Source organism: Argiope bruennichi, chromosome 7, assembly GCF_947563725.1.
Source record: "Argiope bruennichi chromosome 7, qqArgBrue1.1, whole genome shotgun sequence".
NCBI lineage: Eukaryota > Metazoa > Arthropoda > Arachnida > Araneae > Araneidae > Argiope > Argiope bruennichi.
This window is the reverse complement of record NC_079157.1, coordinates 81,779,997-81,803,394: the sequence shown is the minus strand read 5'-3', so window position 1 is coordinate 81,803,394 and position 23,398 is coordinate 81,779,997. Positions and strand designations below refer to the sequence as shown.

The following is a 23,398-nucleotide window of genomic DNA, read 5'->3' as shown; positions in this document are numbered from 1 at the left end:
ATTCAGGCGTTTGAGGAGCACAGATTCGTACACTTTGCTCAAGCTACTAAGTAGCGAGATGGGACGGAAATTTTGAGGTAAAGTCAAATCAGAGTTTGGTTTTGGAATAGGGACAACCACAGCTGTTTTCCAGCAGTCGGGAAAATAACACAATTCCATTAATTTATTTATTAAAAAAGTTAAGTATAAAATAAATCTAAAAGGGAGGTTTTTAATCATGCGATTTGTAATTAAATCCAATCCTGGCGATTTATTCGGCTTAAGGTTATTCATGAATTCCATGATTTCCGTGGGCCGAACGGGCTGCAGGTTGTTTACGTGTTGTTAAAAAATTGCGGTTAAGTGGCTGCGAAGTAAGCAGCCCACTTAACGCTCGCTTCTTCCCACTCTCTGTCCGACTTCCTCTTACCCTTGGAAAGAAACTTCTTTTTCCCTCCTCCTCTTGCGCGCCTCACTGGTTATGGGAATAAGTTGAAAGTCACGTTCCCGTGATCCTCTCTGCTGCTTCGCTCCTCATTGGTTTCGTCCTTTTCCTGCCCGAGTGGGAAATCTTGGCGATTCTGTTTTCCTTTTTTCCATCACCGTTATTTTTTGACGAATATAATGCCGCTCAGTTGTTGCCCACATTTTTCATTTCCCGAAAGATATGAATCAGAGAAAACGATGGATTGCCGCCATTCGCAGAAAGGAGTTTTGAATCCAGCAAAAGCAGCAAGGTATGTAGCTATAGTAAATATATACTCTAAATCAGAGGTTCCCCAACTTTTTTTTCTGGTGGACCACTTTCAAAGTTTTACTATTTTCGGTAGACCCCCTGCTGCTACATTTCTACTGTATTCCCAAAACTCCTAAAATATATCACCCCAAATTGTTAAGAAGAAGAAAAAAGTAGCACATTTTCTTGTGTCCTATTTATTAAAATAATACTTGTAGTTATACAAAATTATAAACATTTATTATTACAAACAATCAACAATGAAAAATTTATTAAATTAATTACAAAAAAAATCAACAATTAACTCTGAAATGTAAATCAACAATAAAAAATAGTTATATTATTAATGAGACGGATGTACTTGATGAATTGACAGTAAATTATCAATATTTGGCTTCAGTTCTTAGCATTCGTATTTATACTAATGTAGATTGCAAGCACAGCGCAAATCGCATTTCATCCCTTTGCAGGTCCAAACAAGCATCCCAAACGAGCGAGCGCACAGGCAGCACTTTGCAAGTCTCGACATGTGGTGTACACTTGTACTATTGTCTATTGTTCTATTCAATTCTGTGTTTGAACTGAGTCTGGAATATTTTTGAGTACCTACCTAGTGAATGATGCTACCTGCCTACGTTTATAGGTAAATCCAAGCCAACATTTTTGTTCTTGATTGTGAAAACCAGAAAATGTCTCGTGGACCCCTACTTACAACTTGTGAAACCCTGTTTTCCTTTCACGTCTATGTGGACCCCCGTGTGCTCTCCTATGGACCCCTGGGGGTCCAACTGGACCACTTTGGGAACCTATGCTCTAAATTCTCGTACTTAAGTCGATAGAATGGAAGAATAATGGCATCTTTTTGATTTTCCTCACAAATGAGATGTCGAAAATGAGGTCTTATTTTTTTAACAGACATTATCTTCTTTGCGAATTATTTTTGATTATTAGCTCTTTAATATCATTTATTTTACATAATATACATACATATACTAATAATGGAGTTGGAAATGCGGAATCGGGGTTAATACATGCTCACAAATAATAAATCACAAATAAATTTTGTGTTACATTCCATTAAAGATCTCCAAAATGTCTCCAATATGCTTTTGCATATTGTTCGCCAATGGTATGTGCACTGTAACGTGCATGTACTTTTATTAAAGAGTATACGAGGCTCCGGAGTGTTGCTTTTTTGTTACAAGTATATGTTGCTGACTCAAAAAGGAATATTACAAAATAAAAGATTATTTATTATTGGTCAAAAGAATGTACTGAATTCGAAAATATATTACATAATACTACAGTATTTATTGTTGTTTTAAAAAAATGACGTGAACTCGTGTAGCCCATGAATGTGAATACATTCGGTGGTTTTCTCTGTGGTTCTCTGAAAAAAAAAAATATAGGCAGTATAAGAAATTAATTTTTTATATGAATATTAAACTAATATATATTTGTACTACCTTCACTATTTGGGGCTCCTTCATTATGTTGTAAAATCGCCGAAGCCCAAATTTTGATTTTTAAATCTTTTATAAGAAAGCAAGTTGTTAAACAAATTTTCTGGTCTTGCTTTAAAATAACTTATGTTATAATCACAAACGATAAAAAATTTTAATATGATTTTTATATTGATAAGTTACATTTTATATCCATTTACAGTGATGAACTTGAAACAAGATATCATATTGGGTTAATATATATTACTTAAATATTTTGAAATTTTGCATTCTCTACTAATTTTTGCATTTTGAACGATTGACCCATTTGTAAATCTTTAAAATATTTTTTTATATATTTAATTATTTTTTCTTTCATTTTAAATCAGCATTTTATATTGTATTCACCGAATGTCTTTTTTTTTATGATAATCTGAATTATTTGTAGAATTTTTAGTTTCTCTACTGAGCCTTGCGTCCGCATTCCGAATAATACTTATTTTCTGGTATGGTTACTACGTGTCTGACTATCATCACGGTCTGCGAAGTCAAGAACTAAGTTATCTGTTAATATAGGCAGTTAATTCGACTCCTTAGCTTTAGTTTCCATATAAACAACGACTTCCGATTAACTATTACCGTTAAACTGCGTTCGGAACAAATTTTTTAAAAGTGGATTTTTAATAATTTTTTCTTTTAGATGCGTTATCAATTATAAACCCGAAAATGGTGAAAAATATTCTTTTATAAATATAATATAAGCAATACCCCCACCTAGCCAGAGACCATGGGGAAAATTTATAAATATAATAATAAAATAATATATTGTAATAATAAATATAATATTTTTGAGAAAAAATATAATATTTTTTATAATATAAATAAAAAAAATATATTTATTTTCTTTATAAATATAATATTTTTGAGAAAAAAATATATTTTATAATATAAAATAAATTCTTTATAAATATAATATTTTTGAAAAGCAGAAGAATTTGTAGTATAATAAAATTTCAGGAAAACGGCTAACATTCTACGGCAAATTGTGAAGCCGTAACCTTCATTTTCTTTATATGCCAGTTACAGGCGAGAATGATGTATGAAATGAGCTGAAGAAGAAATTGAAATGCAAATAATTAAGAGTAAATATATGTCAATATGCCTTTTTCTCCATTCACTTCCAAGTGAATTTCGATATAAATGATTATAAACCCATTCACCTATTCTCTCAACAGCAACAACAACAAAAATGGTCCACATTATTTGAAGTCTATATTATAACTTTCAGGCAATTATCTCTATAGCTTTTGAGTTATGACGTTAAAGGTGAAAGATTTTTTTTTTTTTTGAAAAACTAAGTTTTGAGAAAATTGAAGCTTAGGATTCCCTTTCACTAAGGTACGTGGTACATACATATTGTCTCAGGAATTTGAAATTTCCCACAGCGATAAATCTATTCTTCCATTTTTCTCATTTTGCAAATGTTTTTTGTTTGGTTGGAAAAAAGTTTTTTTTTCCCCTTTGAATGTTTACTTTTGGCAGATAATGTTTTTTTTAGAATAATTAATTAGCTTAATTTTAATTACAGCCATCTACTTAACAGACTATTTCCTACTCTCATCTTTAAACAGCTTAAAACTCTTAGCATAAATTCATTACTGTAACTAAATTAAAGCATATGTATAAACAATTGCATTGATTGTAATGAAACAAATTGTTGTTTCGGTATTTCCTGACAAGTCATTAAATTATTCTTTTTTTTAACATTTTTTTTCACAATAAATATTGATCACATATCTTTTTAAAAAGATGCATTATCGTGTCTATTTTAGATTATAGGGATCCTGCTATCATATTCTTGAATATCCTGCCGGGGGCCTTTGCTCCTTGATACTTGCACCTATCATCAAGAATTTTCGGACATTGACAAGTTAACATTGAAAGAAAGCTGCTAATAATACTTCGCATATTTTGTAAGTTGCTTTTGTTGCTATGAAATATGATTCCGTAGCAATTTTGAAAATGATCGATGTAGCAATAGGTTAATTTTCCTTTCTCACTTAGCCTTTTTGTACATTTTTTTTTCGGTTTTTGAAGAAGAGCTACAACTTTTTGCAATATGTCCTATACATTCTATGTATTCTTTGCAATACATTCATAATTTTTCACAAAATTAACAACAGAAATGTTTTTTACTCTTATATGTATAAAACTGCAGAAAAATAGAAAAATATTACAATTTTAAGTTACATTTCTATTTCAGAATGCCACATCCGGTTTGGTTTTGCTTGATGCAAAATGAATTATAATCACTGTATCTTTTTTTTTTCTAATACGATAAGAAAAAAACATAAACAGTTTTGGAAAGAGAAAAGCATGCTTTACGAAAAAAAAAAAAATGTTTTCGCCAAAGATATTGAAAGCAGCGTTTTTGACTTAGATGAATGATTTCATTTGATCCTACAGGAACAGATAATCTAAAACTACTTTCTTTATTAATTATTTTTATGTTCTAGAAAACAGTAAATTTCAGGGAATACATTTAGAAATAGCCTACATATATTTTTATATTCTTAAATTTTAAATAATTTGTTCCTACCAATGACTTATTCGTAGAATTGCTTCATCTGGAGGATAGTTGGCCAGCAGAATTTCACTTCTTCCTCCGCAAAAGTAGACAGAATACTCCAGATAACAGAACTAACACAAAAAACATGATTGAAGTTTGGATAATCTGCCAGAATGTCAGTTTATCTACCAAGAAAAAAAGACAGTATGAGATATAACTGATAATCCCTTTAATCAAAGAATGTGCATATATATATCGTATTACTACAAATATTTTAAAAAAAACTATTTTATCTATATACCATTCTATAGGGCTTATTGATTCAGCTATGTGTATAATACAGAAAAAAAATTAAGATATGTGTCTAATTTTATAATTATGATTTCGAAAAAATATATTCGATGGTATCTAAAATATGCATGCCACTGTTCATCATGGTAAAATCCCAATTTTTATATTAACCGTAATTGATCAATTTGTAATGAACTGAAATCCTAGAGACGGGTACCGCCAAGTTTGGCGCCAAATTTTAAAGCTAAAGTTGCTAATATGGCAACATCTCTACGCCTCCAATGTATGGCAACCCTGTGAAGAGAATGGGGTGATGTCGGTGATGTAATTATCAACTAATCAGGTATGAATTGACTTTGAATATCAACCAATTAGGTATAAGTGCAGCTTTTCGCGGGGAATTTCTAATTTCTACTGCTTCCCAAATCTTGTAACGTATTTTTTTCTTACTTTCTTCGATTTCTCTTATGGTGGCAGCTTTTCGTGGGGAATTTCAAGATTTTCACTTCATTTAATTGACGATTGGATTTGTTCTGATATCTTCTGCTCTCCAAGTCTTGTAAAGTATTTTTTTTTCTTACTTTCGTCGATTTTTCTTGTGGTGTAAAATGGCTGGTATGAATGTGACAAATGAGGAATCCCTTAAATTGAGGGGTTTTTTCGATTTAGAACGTTTGGGAGCGAAAGCGTGTGTTGAATGGTGCATGAAAATGGATTTAATTGCTGATGGAAGTGTGGTGAATGCGGGCAGGATATGGTATTAACAGAAAGGAAAGGTTTGTAGAAGGGAAGGGCATTATTGTAAATTAACGAAATTCACATCGTTAAATCGGGTGAGTTAAAAAAAAAATTTGTATTGTTATTTTTGTGCATTTTTTAAAATTTAACATTGTTCAAATTGTGCTATTTTTAATTATTTCTAATTCTTATTTTTGTTCTTTTTGTATACTTCGTGTCAAATTTTTCTCCTGCCATAGCCCCATGGACGCTGTAATCTTCAGAAAAAAATGTCTTGAAAATAGTCATAATATTGAGAAATACAATTCTGAAGATTACAGCGTCCGCGGGGCTTGGCGAGAAAAATTTGGCAGGAAATCGCCAAATGGCACCCTTTTCTAGAACTGTCCCAAAGATTTATATTGTCTAATATTTATATCTATAGCAACAGTATGTCATCTAACATTTAACTGCACGTTGTTTAATTCTGAATTTTGGAACCACTTCTTTTTCAACTTGCAAACTGCACATTTGGTTCGAAAAGTGGCTCACTTTCTACTTTCATTAAGTTACAACAGATGCAGAGCCTCAAGACGGTGGATTCAAAATCTATTCATCACAAAATCATTTATATCATCTTTTTATATACTCAATGCCACGCTGTAGAGTACCGGGAAGAAACAAAATCTAAGTACTCTACAGTGTTTATTTTTTACGTATTATAAATTATTTAAGAATCATTTCATTTACATGCTTCTTAAAACCTTTTCATATATAAAATTTTCAAAATAACTTGAAGTAGTTCGTTCCTACCTGATTTGATTTCAATTCTATCTTCACATTGTAGTCCAGTATATCCCTCATAGCATCTGTGTCATAAATATACATAATTGAATAAATTTAAAATGAATCAAAAGTAACTTCATGGTTGTTTCTAAATAGATAACATATGATAATTCCTTTGTCATTTTAAAATTTGAATTCAAAGTTTTTAAAGTAAGAAAAGCTTTGAGTTTCGTTTATTTTTTAAATACAAAGCTGTTTTGAACAACTTTGAAACAACAATCATTTTTGAAAATGATCTTTAAAATTATAAACCTCGGTGAACGCTTGACATCTTCTATCAGAAACAGTATGGGAGCAAGAATGACACCTAACACTTAATTTCCATTCAACACTAGCAGGAGGTAATATAATCTGTAATGACTCGTTTACAGTACATATCGCAAAAAAAAAAAAAAAAAAATAAATAAAAAATAAAAAAATCAAAAAATAAAAAAAAATTGGCATCTTTGATGGAATCGGATTTCGAATCTCGAAACCTCCTGTTCCAAAATAGGAATTAAACCACAATATCACCATTATTCCTGAGGAGGCACTGGAAATGTTCCGTTAAACAAAGGCATTAAAAACACTTTTAAAATTCACATTCAATATCAAAAATTTTCTATTACATTGAAGATTGTAGTGTAGCGAACACAAGTGTTTTTTGATATGTTTCAAACAAAATGAACTACTGAAATATATAATTATTGCTTTTTGTGCAAAATGGTTTATTATTGGCATAATATTTTAATCTGAATGTAAGTATAATGTCATATTATGCAATAATTTTTTCTTGATTATTGAAAGCAAAGTAATAAAAGTAACATGCTCTTTATTTTTACTTTTAAGCTATCGAAATATTTCAATATTAATTAGAAATTTCAACCAATTAATGAATTCTATAAAATTTTAACTATTTCTTTAATGATAGATGGAAAAAAAAACAGATTTTCCTTAGAGTAATTTTACAGTATAATCCGATTTAAATGTTGTTATTCGAATCTGAAAATAGAAACAATAGCCCCAATCTTTAGACAAGTAAATATCCATGTCAACTGGTTGCCGTCCTGGAATTTTTCAAAGAAAATTTTCCCTTTCTAGAATGTCGGTTACTCTCACATCCAGATCCACCGAGAAAGTTAAAAAACAAGGAAAATCGAGCAAAAGACTGCAAAATGAAATTAGATATCTTCAGAAGTTTCCAGGGTAAGAAGAATTATTTATTATTAGGTAGATTCCTATAGGAAGATCACCTATTGCGATGGTTCTCATAACAGGATATATATATCCTTTTGGTTCAGGCTGTGAATTTGAATATAGAAAATGTTCATTGTTTGAAGGAATTTATAATATGAAATTCGTAAATAGTTTTAACAGCAGTGCGATTAAGTGTAGAATACTACTTAAAGGGATTGTATTTTCCAAAGTGCCTGATATGTTGTATCTACCAGCACCAGAGATTTTAGAAGTCTCATATTGTCATTTTCAAGATTTTAAATCCTTGTGGTAATGAATTTAAAAATTAATTTCAAAATTCCTTGGGACAAAACCAAGGTATGTGTTTCAACGTATAAGATTTCGAAAAGCATATTTCTGCCAGATATTTTATTATTGCTCATTTTTAAAAAGGCTCTGAAAATTGTAAAACTCTATACATATGAATGGATATCTAAAAACACTAACAACATAGACAATTATGACTTGTATGAAATTGAAACATATTTTAAACTATAACAATTAGTTACATGGTATTTCTGGTTTATAAATGCAGTTAATATTATCAAATGTTTATCTATATATTTAAACTATGTGTTTCCTACGTGCCTCTATGCAAAAATGATTAAATTGAAAAAAAATCAAAGCATATTCAAGTTGCATAGATTGAAATATTGTCTTCTCACCTGCATCTATAATAATGTCCAATTATTTCACATTTTCCATGCACACATACATCATCGTCGCATATATCTAGGAAAAGTAATAACATATAACATTTTATAATACAGAAGCATTCTATTATATTTCACTAGTTATTCCGTTAAACGTTTGGAGTTCTATTTTTTTTTTTTAACAATCATAAATTTTCCCTTCATTTTTTAACTAATCAGTTTATTTGACGGTACTAGAAACGGTATTAGAAAACAATATAATAGGAAAATGCATCAAGTTAGAAATCAATGTTTTCATATTGCGTGTTTATTGATAACCATATTTTGAAAGTTTAAGTATTTAAAAAATATAAGATAATAAATAATAAATTATTTTCAATAAATATATTAGAAATTATACTTAAAATAAGAATGATTTAAAAATTAAAAAATTCCATGAATAGATAAATAATTCAATGTTTATTATTAATAAAAATGAAAGCATTGTCTGTGTTTATTTATTTCTGTGCTTATCTTTTATAGTGTTGACAGATGGAGATGAAAAAATTGGGGTCTGGACATATTTTGGAGGTTAGGATTGAAAAAATGAGGGCTTTATTTGAAATTTCAATTAATTAAAAACCATCCCAAATTTCTAGTATATTTTTTTTCCTGATAGACCTGAAAAATGCTGGAGTACTGAAATGAATTTTCCAACGAACTGAAATTTTAAAAATATCTATTAACCGGGGAGGTGCGCTCTTTTAGACCGCTGAAGATGCGATTTCGGTCACCCCTTTTCTATTTTTTGCTCAATCGAATGGATTGACCCTGTAGCCTCCTGTTACGTGATTTTCACTACACGTGCACTTTTTCAGCCAGTTTTAGCGGATGCTTTTAAAAATAATTTTAGCTATTTCTTAGCGTGACGTCTGTGAGACCGCACCTCACTTTTAGTGTTCCAGTTTTATACAAGGATTAGCAGAGGATTCTAAAACTTGGTGCTCGAAACACATCCAACCTACTTTAAAAGTAGGTTGGATGAATAAACAGTTATAAAGCAGAGTTCCAGACACTTTTATATGAAGCAGAAAGTGATTTTAATGATAAGGATAACTGCACTGATTATTATTATTATTATTTATGAAAGTTGTCATTCGACTGATTCTGATTTGTATGCTCAAATATAATTAATTTTTCTAGTGATAATGTATTTTGAAAAATTTCTAAAATATATTAATATACCAAGAGGAATATCTACAACATTTATAGGCTGATTTTTATACTTGTAATTAACCTGTATGTTTAAATGATGCCCTCGAAACCCGATGATGCCAACAAAAAAAAAAGTCAATTTTACCAATAATCATTTTTTTTATTTTTCATATAATTGTTGAATTTTTCCTTATATTGGTTTTCTATATACCTTTGTACACTGGAAAAAAATTAAGATTTAAAAAATAATAAGTAATGTTTTTTCAAGAATATTATTTGTTGTAACATGTAATTTGAGAAGAAAATGTATGTTCTCACACAATTACTTTTTTTCAGTGATAATATGTTTTGAAAAATTTCTGAAACATATTTATATATCAAGAAAAATATCTGCAGAATATATTGACAGATTTTCAATTAATACCATTATTAGAAAATTTAATTTGAGTGTAAAGAAAATACCATCTCCTAATCCGCCCCCCCCAGTTAATTTTCTAAATTTTAACTTCCCTAGTTAAAGGATATATCTTTTTTCTGTAATTTTAATAATTTTTATTATAAACTTTGTTATACATATTTGTCTTGGAATATTCTCTCAATGCTGATAATCAAGGTACGAATATTATTATTATTTGGGCACTTTTTCGGTTATACCGGGCAAAAAGTCTGATTTAGACCCGCACAAAAAAAAGTTGTAGCGTAAGGTTTGTTCCAGCGACTTTTTAATCTAAATTATTTGTCCCCTTTCCCTTACGCTCAGCTAACCGAAAAGTCCCATTTTTTGCACATTGAGTGTGCATACTTAAAACACAGTTTTAATGAAGTTTTAAAACTCATTTATAAATTTGTGATAATTGTAGTTTAGATTTAAGTTAATCAAAGCTGAGTGCTTTTAATAAATTGTGAACTTATAAACAGTATTAATTATTTATGTAGTTTAATCTGATAAATCTATGTCATTGTTCTTTAACTTGATGTCTTATTTTCGTGCAGCACGTTTCTTATTATTTATCATTTTCTTATTTTCCTTACTCTCTGTTGGTCCATTTTTTATTGGATCCATAGACAAATTCACTAATATATTTAAAATATAATAAGATACTAAAATTATTCAGTATATTTGATATGGAACCAAAAAAAAATAAAATTTTGAATGATTTCAACCATTTTTTTCTATATTTAAAGACAAATTTCAATTCAACAGTTAGATTATTGAATTTTAAAAATAGGCGCTTTCGATTATAACATACATTTTAGGTGATGAGAGAATTGGGTACGTTTAGGACGGAGGGATTTGTGTTAGAGTTAATTGGAATGCGTATAGCACAATGAATAAAAATGTTGTAATAAATAAAAATGTCTAAGAAGGTTCAAATGACATATGTACAAAAATTTTAATTTTAAAACCAATTTATTATGGTATTTATTACTACGCCTTAGCTTAGCATAAAAAATTTGACTAGAATATTTTACTAATCGCAATATTTTTTCAGCTGGTCAAAAATAAATAAATAAAAATAAAACATCCCTTTGAATACAATTGCTAGATAATATTTCAGAAAGAATGGACCCATTCCCATCTTCAGTTTTTTTTATTTATTTAAAGTTCTAAATTTCTTTGCGTTTTTGATTGAATTCAACGAATAACAGTAAATTCCTCGAATGAATCAAAGACCTAAATGAATCCTACTAAATTTTTCTACTAAAATAAAGACCTTTTTTAATTCGATCACTATGGATATATTTAATTAACTAAAATAATTAATAATAATCAAAATTATACGATTTTTAAACATAAAATTCACTTTAATAAATTTGAATAAAAATATTTTAATTTTATACTAATAATATAAAGTTAATAATAATATAACTCATTTGCCAAGTTCCTATGTCAATTTTTCTTTGCTAGAATCATGACAGTGGTAAACAGAAGAAAGATAATAAGTATTAAACGAAGAAACATATTTAATTTACTGAATAGTAGGTTTAAAATATTATTAATGTTTAAAAATGTTAGAATAATTAAGAATTTTTTAAAGCAAAAGGAAACTATTTCAAAAGTGTAAAGTACGGATGAAAATGATGCTGATAAAATAAGGATTTAGAAATTATAAAACGAATTTGTTTACACTATTTTCTACTTCCAATAAATGGCTATTATTATATAAAAAATAATATTTTGTACTACCTTTTGCAGTAGAAAGTACAACAGGTGTCGTCAAATTGAATGAGTCAGTCATGTTTGTTGATAAGCTCATTTCTGGAATTAAAAATTTTAAAAAGTATATAATAAAATGCTCATATAAAATTTTTATAAAAACAAGGATTTTGTCTTCAAATAAATTTAAAATAATATTCTTTGTTTTTCTGCTTGAAAGTTCAATAATTAAAAAAAAACGACTACATGCGAAATTTTTGAATAAAATTTTGCTGAGATATTTAGCTGCTTTTTATAAGTCACTCACAAAAAAAGGTAACATTGAAAAATTTATCAGTATTTTAAGATTTTCAATGAATTTAATTTGATAAGAATTTAAATTCAATTCTAGAATTCATGTCATTAAAGTTAGTTAAAAAAAACTACACAAAAATATTTTTTGGTTATAAAAAAAAGCAATTCAAAATATATTTATCTAAAGCAAGAGAATGTCTAATTGTAAATAAAATACATAAAAGAAACAAAGATAAGTATTTTGCGTCAAAAATAAATATCGAAAGGTAAGCAATAAAACTTTGGATTGGTTTAAAGTTAAAAATTAATTAAAAATTAAATTTTAAAATTACCTTGTGTAGTACTCGTGAGATTAGAGGAATCAACCGTTGTTGTGGAAGAACTAGTTCCTGCAACTAAAAATACAACATGATTAGCAAAAAAAAAATCTCAATTTTTGTGAAATTTTCAACGGAAGCTTATTGATGTATTGAAAAATATTTATAACAGTTAAATATTAGACTGAGCCATTGTATATATTTATTTTTCTGTTCGTTTATTTTTTCATTTATATTTTCCACTTTATATATATATATATATGATTTTATTTTATCTTATTTTTCTACTAAATTAAAATTGCCTATCTTCGGTAAATTTTATTATTTACAAATTATGTTTCAATGATGCTGTTGGAATATTATGTAGACTCTTCTGCTTGGGCTATTTAGACCGCTCCACTTTTTCTTTTTTATGCCTACTCTTTTTTTCTTTTTTTTCCTTTGGCTGTTTTTAGCTTCTAGTACACAAGATTATGAAGAAAAAAAAAATTAAATAGCTAATCCTTTGATAGCTATATAAATTCTATTTTTTTAAATTTTTTTATGAGCTTTTACCGGTGTAACGCCACTTTTGGCACACACCTAATCATCATCAGAATACCTACACGGCAATCTACACTTACGGACAGAAGTGTCACTGATTAGAATTTAAGAGAGAGGAGCTGCAATGGACATAAATGTGAATCCTGTGTAACAATAATACCTACTCTGGTATGCATACATCTGACTCTGGTATGGATACATCTGATACATCTACTCTGTCTCTACATCTACTACTATTCTACATCTCTACATCTACTCTCTCTACATCTCTATATCTACTATCTGTCTCTACATCTACTCTGTCTCTACATCTCTGTCTATACATCTACTCTGGTATGCATACATCTGATATGCTAAAGTATCTGAATCCTGTATAACAATAATACCTACACGGCAACCTACACTTATGGCCAGAAGTTAGAATTTAAGATAGAGGAGCTGCAATGGACATAAATGTGAATCCTGTGTAACAATAATACCTACTCTGGTATGCATACATCTGACTCTGGTATGGATACATCTGATACATCTGACTCTGGTATGGATACATCTGATACATCTGACTCTGGTATGGATACATCTACTCTGTCTCTACATCTACTACTATTCTACATCTCTACATCTACTGTCTCTACATCTCTATATCTACTATCTGTCTCTACATCTACTCTGTCTCTACATCTCTGTCTATACATCTACTCTGGTATGGATACATCTGATATGCTAAAGTATCTGAATCCTGTATAACAATAATACCTACACGGCAACCTACACTTATGGCCAGAAGTTAGAATTTAGAATTTGAGAGAGAGGAGCTGCAATAAACATAAATATGAATCTTGTATAACAAATAATTCAATTAATGTGCATATAAACAATTTTGGAATTGAAGGATTAACAATTGTTAAAATGATGAATAAAATGCTATAGATTCTTCAACTGTAGAAAATTTTCTGAACAGAATGCGACCAATGTGATCAAATAATCATTGTTTTTCTAGTAACAGCAGTTAAATAAAACGGGAAAGACAAAAGTTTGAATAAATTTAGATCATTAAGAACAAATTTAATTTAATTAATTAAAAAAATGAATAATAGCACAGAACCACTGCTAAAGAAAATATCATATTTTAAGCTATTTTAATAGATCTTTTTGATTAATGAAGCATTTTTGTGCATTAATTGCTCATTTATTCCCCTTTTCAACCCAATTAAATTTACCTCCAATTATATTTTTTTATAATATGTATATTTTAATGTGAATATTTTTTTATTTATGTATAAACATGAAATGTCAAAAATGTTAGCGCACCAGAAAATTGGAAGATGTTTTACGAAAGTTTTTTCTTAAATGAAAAAAATTACTAAGAAAATGTATTATTAGAAGACAAAAATAATGGCTGTAAAATACTATTTACATTTATAAGAATGCATCCATTTACCTTGGTTTTCAAAAACTAAACTGACAGAACTTAAACTAAACTGACAGAAACTTAAAAGATATGCAAACAATTTGGACGAAATAGTATGAGATAGTATTTATTATAGTTCCTGTGATTTAAAGATGCAAGAAAATGTATTACATCTTACTTACATTTTGTGATATCATTTGAGATGTAACTATCATAGAGTTTCGAGTTTGAATTTACCAGTATTTATAAAAACACATTACACTTTCACAAGATTTGTTTGGAGTTTCAAGATTTTTCAAGTGCAAATCTATATTTATAATAAGGCTCAATGTGTGTGTGTATGTTGGCGCTCTACAGGTCAAACCGTTTGACCAACAGCTGCCAAATTTGGCACAAGTATATCTTGAAGGTCGGAAATGTGCACCTCGGACCAATTTTTTTCTTCGAATTTTTAATTAGAATTTCGATTAATTAAAAATTAAGCAAAATTTTGACTTTTTTCCCCTATAACTTCCGAAAATATTACAACAAGTAATTGATTTTTACATCACATTGAAAAAAAAAATTATCTTTCTAAAGATACTAATATTTTAACCAACAATTTAGATTTTTATTTTAATGTATTTTTTAAAAGAATTATTTATTTTTATTTTTACACAATTTATTTCACACAAAATAAAAATAAATTTAATCTGCACGAGCACGCTAAAGGGAAAAAAATTAGCTTTTATCAATATGTTGCCATCATATGGACAAAAGCTGAAATTAAAAAAAATCAACTATCATTGCAAATTAAATATATAAAAGTGTAATTTTCAGAACATGTCTGAATGAAATGAAATATGATTTTTTTCCAAAAAAATAAACTCAAGGTAAGTTTTTTATGATCTTTTACAATACCTACATTTCTAATTCATGTAATAGTTTTATTTAAGACAAATATTATTTAAAATGTATTAGATATCTACTCTAATCGAAGCCAAACAGCTAATTTGTAAACCTTTAGTAATAGTCATTTATCTGCTAACAAAATGATCTAAATGAAATTAATTATTATACTTTATGTAAATTGAATCATAAATGCTGATGAATTATGAATTTAAAATTTCTACATATATAATTTGCCATGTCAATCATTTTTAAAACATTCTTGAGATTCTAATATCTCAAATAATAATATGTAAATAAAACTAACTAAATCAATCACTAAAGATGAAAGATTAATGAAAATGTGAATATCACGATTTTATAAAAACGGGCGATTTTGGATTATTTCATCGATTGTCTCAGAGAAACTAATCATATCCCAGGGTTTCTCAAGAGTGATTGCCTTAGGTTATAAAAATGTTGATTGTTCTTATATTGTAATATTCAAAGTTTAATAAATCGGGCAGATTTGATCGCAGAAAATACATGTATTTATTTAATTAAAATATGGGGCGTGAAGAATATTTTACAGAGTATGATTCCTTAGGACCAAACTGTCTAAAGTTTATATTCCATAATTTTTGAAGTATATTTTTAAACCGAAAAAAATATTATTGACATTATTTAAATATTTTGAATATAACTAAGAACTGAAAAAAAGATGGTATGAGTGCATAAAGGATTAATTAAACATTTTAGCTGGTATTAATACTGGCGGACCGGCTGATCGCCAAAGGCGGCTAGTAAATAAATAAAATGTTTCCTTAATTTTGCATTTTCCTGCATTTTTATAGAACTCTGTTCTCAATCAATGAAAATGCTGAAAACAGTTTTTAATCTAGTATTTGGTTATGAAACCAATGGTCATGTAAGTTTTAGACGCCGAAAAAACTATTTTAGGAAAATTAAGCCACAATAAAAAAATAAAATATTTTACGAACCTACTTAGAATACTTCGCGATTTTAAGAATTTTTTTCCCGTGATCTTTGGTTTTCCGAAAAAAATGTTTCTTATAATTAGAACATTAAAATAAGGTTATCCATATATATTTTTATTTTCCTTATTACAGTATTATATTTTTAAAACATTTATTAAATTACAGTAACTCATTTTGAGATTGGTTCTCAATGCATTAGTGAGTTATAAATAAGTGAGTAATTTTTAAATTGTCTTAAAATTAATGTTACGCATTAATCTTAAAATATTTTCAAATTTTTTACAAATTGTAAATAAATTATTATAATGTATTTTAATAAAATCATAAATTGTTACCATTTCCACATCTGTCACCAACAAACTGATCTTTACAAATGCATTTAAAAGAATCTCCTTGTAGAGTACAGCTACCACCATTTTTGCAAGGATTGTTTGTGCATGAATCTGAGTAAAAACAAAGAGTAATTTCGCAACTTATTTTTAATAGTTTCATAAAATTCAAAATTTATTTCAATATTGAAAATGTTCTTTAGACCTTTCTCGCAATTTTCACCGAAATATGGCTTCGTACAGTCGCACTTGAAAGAATTACCCTCCAGTCTACACTTGCCACCATTTCCACACGGATTATTTGTGCATGGATCTGTCATTAGAGAGAGGTGCAACGTTATAATTATTTATAGACAAAAATAAAGCCTTCTTATTATTTATCAGAATAATTATTAATACATGAATCAACTAACCTTTCTCGCATTTATCGCCAAAATAGGGCTTCATGCAGTCGCACTTGAAAGAATTACCCTCCAGTCTACACTTGCCGCCATTCGCACAAGGATTATTTGTGCATGGATCTGTCATTAGAGACACGAGTATTGTAATAATTAATAATAGACAAAAATAAAGCCTTCTTATTATTTATCAGAATAATTACTTAACAAATTAATCAATTAACCATTCTCGCATTTATCCCCAAAATATGGCTTAGTACAGTCGCACTTGAAAGAGTTACCCTGTAATCTACACTTTCCTCCGTTCTCACAAGGATTTTCAGTGCATGAATCTTTGAGTTGAAAGAGGAGCATTATAATAATAATTCATAAACAAAAATAAAGCTTTCTTATTATTTATCAGAATAATTGACATGAATCAACTAACCTTTCTCGCATTTGTCTCCAAAATATGGTTTAGTGCAATCGCACTTGAAAGAATTACCCAGCAGTTTACATTTGCCGCCATTCACACAAGGATTAATTGTGCATGGATCTGTCATTAGAGAGACGAGTTTTGTAATAATTAATTATAGACAAAAATAAAGCCTTCTTATTATTTTTCAGAATAATTATTATCACATGAATCAACTGACCTTTCTCGCATTTATCTCCAAAATATGGCTTGGTGCAGTTGCACTTGAAAGAGTTACCCTCCAGTCTACACTTTCCCCCGTTCTCACAAGGATTTTCAGTGCATGGATCTTTGAGTTGAAAGAGGAGCATTATAATAATAATTCATAAACAAAAATAAACCTTTCTTATTATTTATCAGAATAATTATTGACACATGAACCAACTAACCTTTCTCGCATTTGTCTCCAAAATATGATTTAATGCAATTGCACTTGAAAGAATTACCCAGCAGTCTACATTTGCCGCCATTCGCACAAGGATTAATTGTGCATGGATCTGTCATTAGAGAGACGAGAATTGTAATAATTAATTATAGACAAAAATAAAGCCTTCTTATTATTTATCAGAATAATTATTATTACACGAATCAACTGACCTTTCTCGCATTTATCGCCAAAATAGGGCTTCATGCAGTCGCACTTGAAAGAATTACCCTGCAGTCTACACTTGCCGCCATTCGCACAAGGATTATTTGTGCATGGATCTGTCATTAGAGACACGAGTATTGTAATAATTAATAATAGACAAAAATAAAGCCTTCTTATTATTTATCAGAATAATTACTTAACAAATTAATCAATTAACCATTCTCGCATTTATCCCCAAAATATGGCTTAGTACAGTCGCACTTGAAAGAGTTACCCTGTAATCTACACTTTCCTCCGTTCTCACAAGGATTTTCAGTGCATGGATCTTTGAGTTGAAAGAGGAGCATTATAATAATAATTCATAAACAAAAATAAAGCTTTCTTATTATTTATCAGAATAATTGACATGAATCAACTAACCTTTCTCGCATTTGTCTCCAAAATATGGTTTAGTGCAATCGCACTTGAAAGAATTACCCAGCAGTTTACATTTGCCGCCATTCACACAAGGATTAATTGTGCATGGATCTGTCATTAGAGAGACGAGTTTTGTAATAATTAATAATAGACAAAAATAAAGCCTTCTTATTATTTTTCAGAATAATTATTATCACATGAATCAACTGACCTTTCTCGCATTTATCTCCAAAATATGGCTTGGTGCAGTTGCACTTGAAAGAGTTACCCTCCAGTCTACACTTTCCCCCGTTCTCACAAGGATTTTCAGTGCATGGATCTTTGAGTTGAAAGAGGAGCATTATAATAATAATTCATAAACAAAAATAAACCTTTTTTATTATTTATCAGAATAATTATTGACACATGAATCAACTAACCTTTCTCGCATTTGTCTCCAAAATATGATTTAATGCAATTGCACTTGAAAGAATTACCCAGCAGTCTACATTTGCCGCCATTCGCACAAGGATTAATTGTGCATGGATCTGTCATTAGAGAGACGAGAATTGTAATAATTAATTATAGACAAAAATAAAGCCTTCTTATTATTTATCAGAATAATTATTATTACATGAATCAACTGAACTTTCTCGCATTTATCGCCAAAATAGGGCTTCATGCAGTCGCACTTGAAAGAATTACCCTGCAGTCTACACTTGCCGCCATTCGCACAAGGATTATTTGTGCATGGATCTGTCATTAGAGACACGAGTATTGTAATAATTAATAATAGACAAAAATAAAGCCTTCTTATTATTTATCAGAATAATTACTTAACAAATTAATCAATTAACCATTCTCGCATTTATCCCCAAAATATGGCTTAGTACAGTCGCACTTGAAAGAGTTACCCTGTAATCTACACTTTCCTCCGTTCTCACAAGGATTTTCAGTGCATGGATCTTTGAGTTGAAAGAGGAGCATTATAATAATAATTCATAAACAAAAATAAAGCTTTCTTATTATTTATCAGAATAATTGACATGAATCAACTAACCTTTCTCGCATTTGTCTCCAAAATATGGTTTAGTGCAATCGCACTTGAAAGAATTACCCAGCAGTCTACATTTGCCGCCATTCACACAAGGATTAATTGTGCATGGATCTGTCATTAGAGAGACGAGTATTGTAATAATTAATAATAGACAAAAATAAAGCCTTCTTATTATTTATCAGAATAATTACTTAACAAATTAATCAATTAACCATTCTCGCATTTATCCCCAAAATATGGCTTAGTACAGTCGTACTTGAAAGAATTACCCTGCAGTCTACACTTGCCGCCATTCGCACAAGGATTATTTGTGCATGGATCTGTCATTAGAGACACGAGTATTGTAATAATTAATAATAGACAAAAATAAAGCCTTCTTATTATTTATCAGAATAATTACTTAACAAATTAATCAATTAACCATTCTCGCATTTATCCCCAAAATATGGCTTAGTACAGTCGCACTTGAAAGAGTTACCCTGTAATCTACACTTTCCTCCGTTCTCACAAGGATTTTCAGTGCATGGATCTTTGAGTTGAAAGAGGAGCATTATAATAATAATTCATAAACAAAAATAAAGCTTTCTTATTATTTATCAGAATAATTGACATGAATCAACTAACCTTTCTCGCATTTGTCTCCAAAATATGGTTTAGTGCAATCGCACTTGAAAGAATTACCCAGCAGTTTACATTTGCCGCCATTCACACAAGGATTAATTGTGCATGGATCTGTCATTAGAGAGACGAGTTTTGTAATAATTAATAATAGACAAAAATAAAGCCTTCTTATTATTTTTCAGAATAATTATTATCACATGAATCAACTGACCTTTCTCGCATTTATCTCCAAAATATGGCTTGGTGCAGTTGCACTTGAAAGAGTTACCCTCCAGTCTACACTTTCCCCCGTTCTCACAAGGATTTTCAGTGCATGGATCTTTGAGTTGAAAGAGGAGCATTATAATAATAATTCATAAACAAAAATAAACCTTTTTTATTATTTATCAGAATAATTATTGACACATGAATCAACTAACCTTTCTCGCATTTGTCTCCAAAATATGATTTAATGCAATTGCACTTGAAAGAATTACCCAGCAGTCTACATTTGCCGCCATTCGCACAAGGATTAATTGTGCATGGATCTGTCATTAGAGAGACGAGAATTGTAATAATTAATTATAGACAAAAATAAAGCCTTCTTATTATTTATCAGAATAATTATTATTACATGAATCAACTGAACTTTCTCGCATTTATCGCCAAAATAGGGCTTCATGCAGTCGCACTTGAAAGAATTACCCTGCAGTCTACACTTGCCGCCATTCGCACAAGGATTATTTGTGCATGGATCTGTCATTAGAGACACGAGTATTGTAATAATTAATAATAGACAAAAATAAAGCCTTCTTATTATTTATCAGAATAATTACTTAACAAATTAATCAATTAACCATTCTCGCATTTATCCCCAAAATATGGCTTAGTACAGTCGCACTTGAAAGAGTTACCCTGTAATCTACACTTTCCTCCGTTCTCACAAGGATTTTCAGTGCATGGATCTTTGAGTTGAAAGAGGAGCATTATAATAATAATTCATAAACAAAAATAAAGCTTTCTTATTATTTATCAGAATAATTGACATGAATCAACTAACCTTTCTCGCATTTGTCTCCAAAATATGGTTTAGTGCAATCGCACTTGAAAGAATTACCCAGCAGTCTACATTTGCCGCCATTCACACAAGGATTAATTGTGCATGGATCTGTCATTAGAGAGACGAGTATTGTAATAATTAATAATAGACAAAAATAAAGCCTTCTTATTATTTATCAGAATAATTACTTAACAAATTAATCAATTAACCATTCTCGCATTTATCCCCAAAATATGGCTTAGTACAGTCGTACTTGAAAGAATTACCCTGCAGTCTACACTTGCCGCCATTCGCACAAGGATTATTTGTGCATGGATCTGTCATTAGAGACACGAGTATTGTAATAATTAATAATAGACAAAAATAAAGCCTTCTTATTATTTATCAGAATAATTACTTAACAAATTAATCAATTAACCATTCTCGCATTTATCCCCAAAATATGGCTTAGTACAGTCGCACTTGAAAGAGTTACCCTGTAATCTACACTTTCCTCCGTTCTCACAAGGATTTTCAGTGCATGGATCTTTGAGTTGAAAGAGGAGCATTATAATAATAATTCATAAACAAAAATAAAGCTTTCTTATTATTTATCAGAATAATTGACATGAATCAACTAACCTTTCTCGCATTTGTCTCCAAAATATGGTTTAGTGCAATCGCACTTGAAAGAATTACCCAGCAGTCTACATTTGCCGCCATTCACACAAGGATTAATTGTGCATGGATCTGTCATTAGAGAGACGAGTATTGTAATAATTAATAATAGACAAAAATAAAGCCTTCTTATTATTTATCAGAATAATTACTTAACAAATTAATCAATTAACCATTCTCGCATTTATCCCCAAAATATGGCTTAGTACAGTCGCACTTGAAAGAGTTACCCTGTAATCTACACTTTCCTCCGTTCTCACAAGGATTTTCAGTGCATGGATCTTTGAGTTGAAAGAGGAGCATTATAATAATAATTCATAAACAAAAATAAACCTTTCTTATTATTTATCAGAATAATTATTGACACATGAATCAACTAACCTTTCTCGCATTTGTCTCCAAAATATGATTTAATGCAATTGCACTTGAAAGAATTACCCTGCAGTCTACACTTGCCGCCATTCGCACAAGGATTATTTGTGCATGGATCTGTCATTAGAGACACGAGTATTGTAATAATTAATAATAGACAAAAATAAAGCCTTCTTATTATTTATCAGAATAATTACTTAACAAATTAATCAATTAACCATTCTCGCATTTATCCCCAAAATATGGCTTAGTACAGTCGCACTTGAAAGAGTTACCCTGTAATCTACACTTTCCTCCGTTCTCACAAGGATTTTCAGTGCATGGATCTTTGAGTTGAAAGATGAGCATTATAATAATAATTCATAAACAAAAATAAAGCTTTCTTATTATTTATCAGAATAATTGACATGAATCAACTAACCTTTCTCGCATTTGTCTCCAAAATATGGTTTAGTGCAATCGCACTTGAAAGAATTACCCAGCAGTCTACATTTGCCGCCATTCACACAAGGATTAATTGTGCATGGATCTGTCATTAGAGAGACGAGTATTGTAATAATTAATAATAGACAAAAAAAAGCCTTCTTATTATTTATCAGAATAATTACTTAACAAATTAATCAATTAACCATTCTCGCATTTATCCCCAAAATATGGCTTAGTACAGTCGCACTTGAAAGAGTTACCCTGTAATCTACACTTTCCTCCGTTCTCACAAGGATTTTCAGTGCATGGATCTTTGAGTTGAAAGAGGAGCATTATAATAATAATTCATAAACAAAAATAAAGCTTTCTTATTATTTATCAGAATAATTGACATGAATCAACTAACCTTTCTCGCATTTGTCTCCAAAATATGGTTTAGTGCAATCGCACTTGAAAGAATTACCCAGCAGTTTACATTTGCCGCCATTCACACAAGGATTAATTGTGCATGGATCTGTCATTAGAGAGACGAGTTTTGTAATAATTAATTATAGACAAAAATAAAGCCTTCTTATTATTTTTCAGAATAATTATTATCACATGAATCAACTGACCTTTCTCGCATTTATCTCCAAAATATGGCTTGGTGCAGTTGCACTTGAAAGAGTTACCCTCCAGTCTACACTTCCCCCCGTTCTCACAAGGATTTTCAGTGCATGGATCTTTGAGTTGAAAGAGGAGCATTATAATAATAATTCATAAACAAAAATAAACCTTTCTTATTATTTATCAGAATAATTATTGACACATGAATCAACTAACCTTTCTCG

At 29.6% G+C, this 23,398-nt stretch overlaps 2 protein-coding genes across 2 annotated transcripts; both read right to left on the bottom strand.

Annotated features, from left to right (window-relative positions):
• Positions 1-1,040: 1,040 nt before the first annotated feature.
• On the bottom strand, positions 1,041-18,535 carry LOC129975450 (adhesive plaque matrix protein 2-like). The gene is made up of 14 exons (XM_056088512.1): positions 18,421-18,535; positions 18,009-18,116; positions 17,801-17,908; positions 17,593-17,700; positions 17,385-17,492; positions 16,973-17,080; positions 16,765-16,872; positions 16,566-16,673; positions 12,427-12,489; positions 11,831-11,902; positions 8,461-8,527; positions 6,548-6,603; positions 4,757-4,911; positions 1,041-2,105 (listed from the first exon to the last, which is right to left on the bottom strand). Exons 1-13 carry the CDS (start codon positions 18,533-18,535, stop codon positions 4,811-4,813), a joined length of 1,230 nt encoding a protein of 409 aa, XP_055944487.1. The 3' UTR covers positions 1,041-2,105; positions 4,757-4,810.
• A 2,991-nt stretch (positions 18,536-21,526) lies between these two features.
• On the bottom strand, positions 21,527-23,312 carry LOC129975449 (adhesive plaque matrix protein 2-like). Its single transcript, XM_056088511.1, has 6 exons — positions 23,183-23,312; positions 22,975-23,082; positions 22,772-22,879; positions 22,564-22,671; positions 21,735-21,842; positions 21,527-21,639 (listed from the first exon to the last, which is right to left on the bottom strand). Exons 1-6 carry the CDS (start codon positions 23,310-23,312, stop codon positions 21,527-21,529), a joined length of 675 nt encoding a protein of 224 aa, XP_055944486.1.
• Between the last annotated feature and the right edge of the window lie 86 nt (positions 23,313-23,398).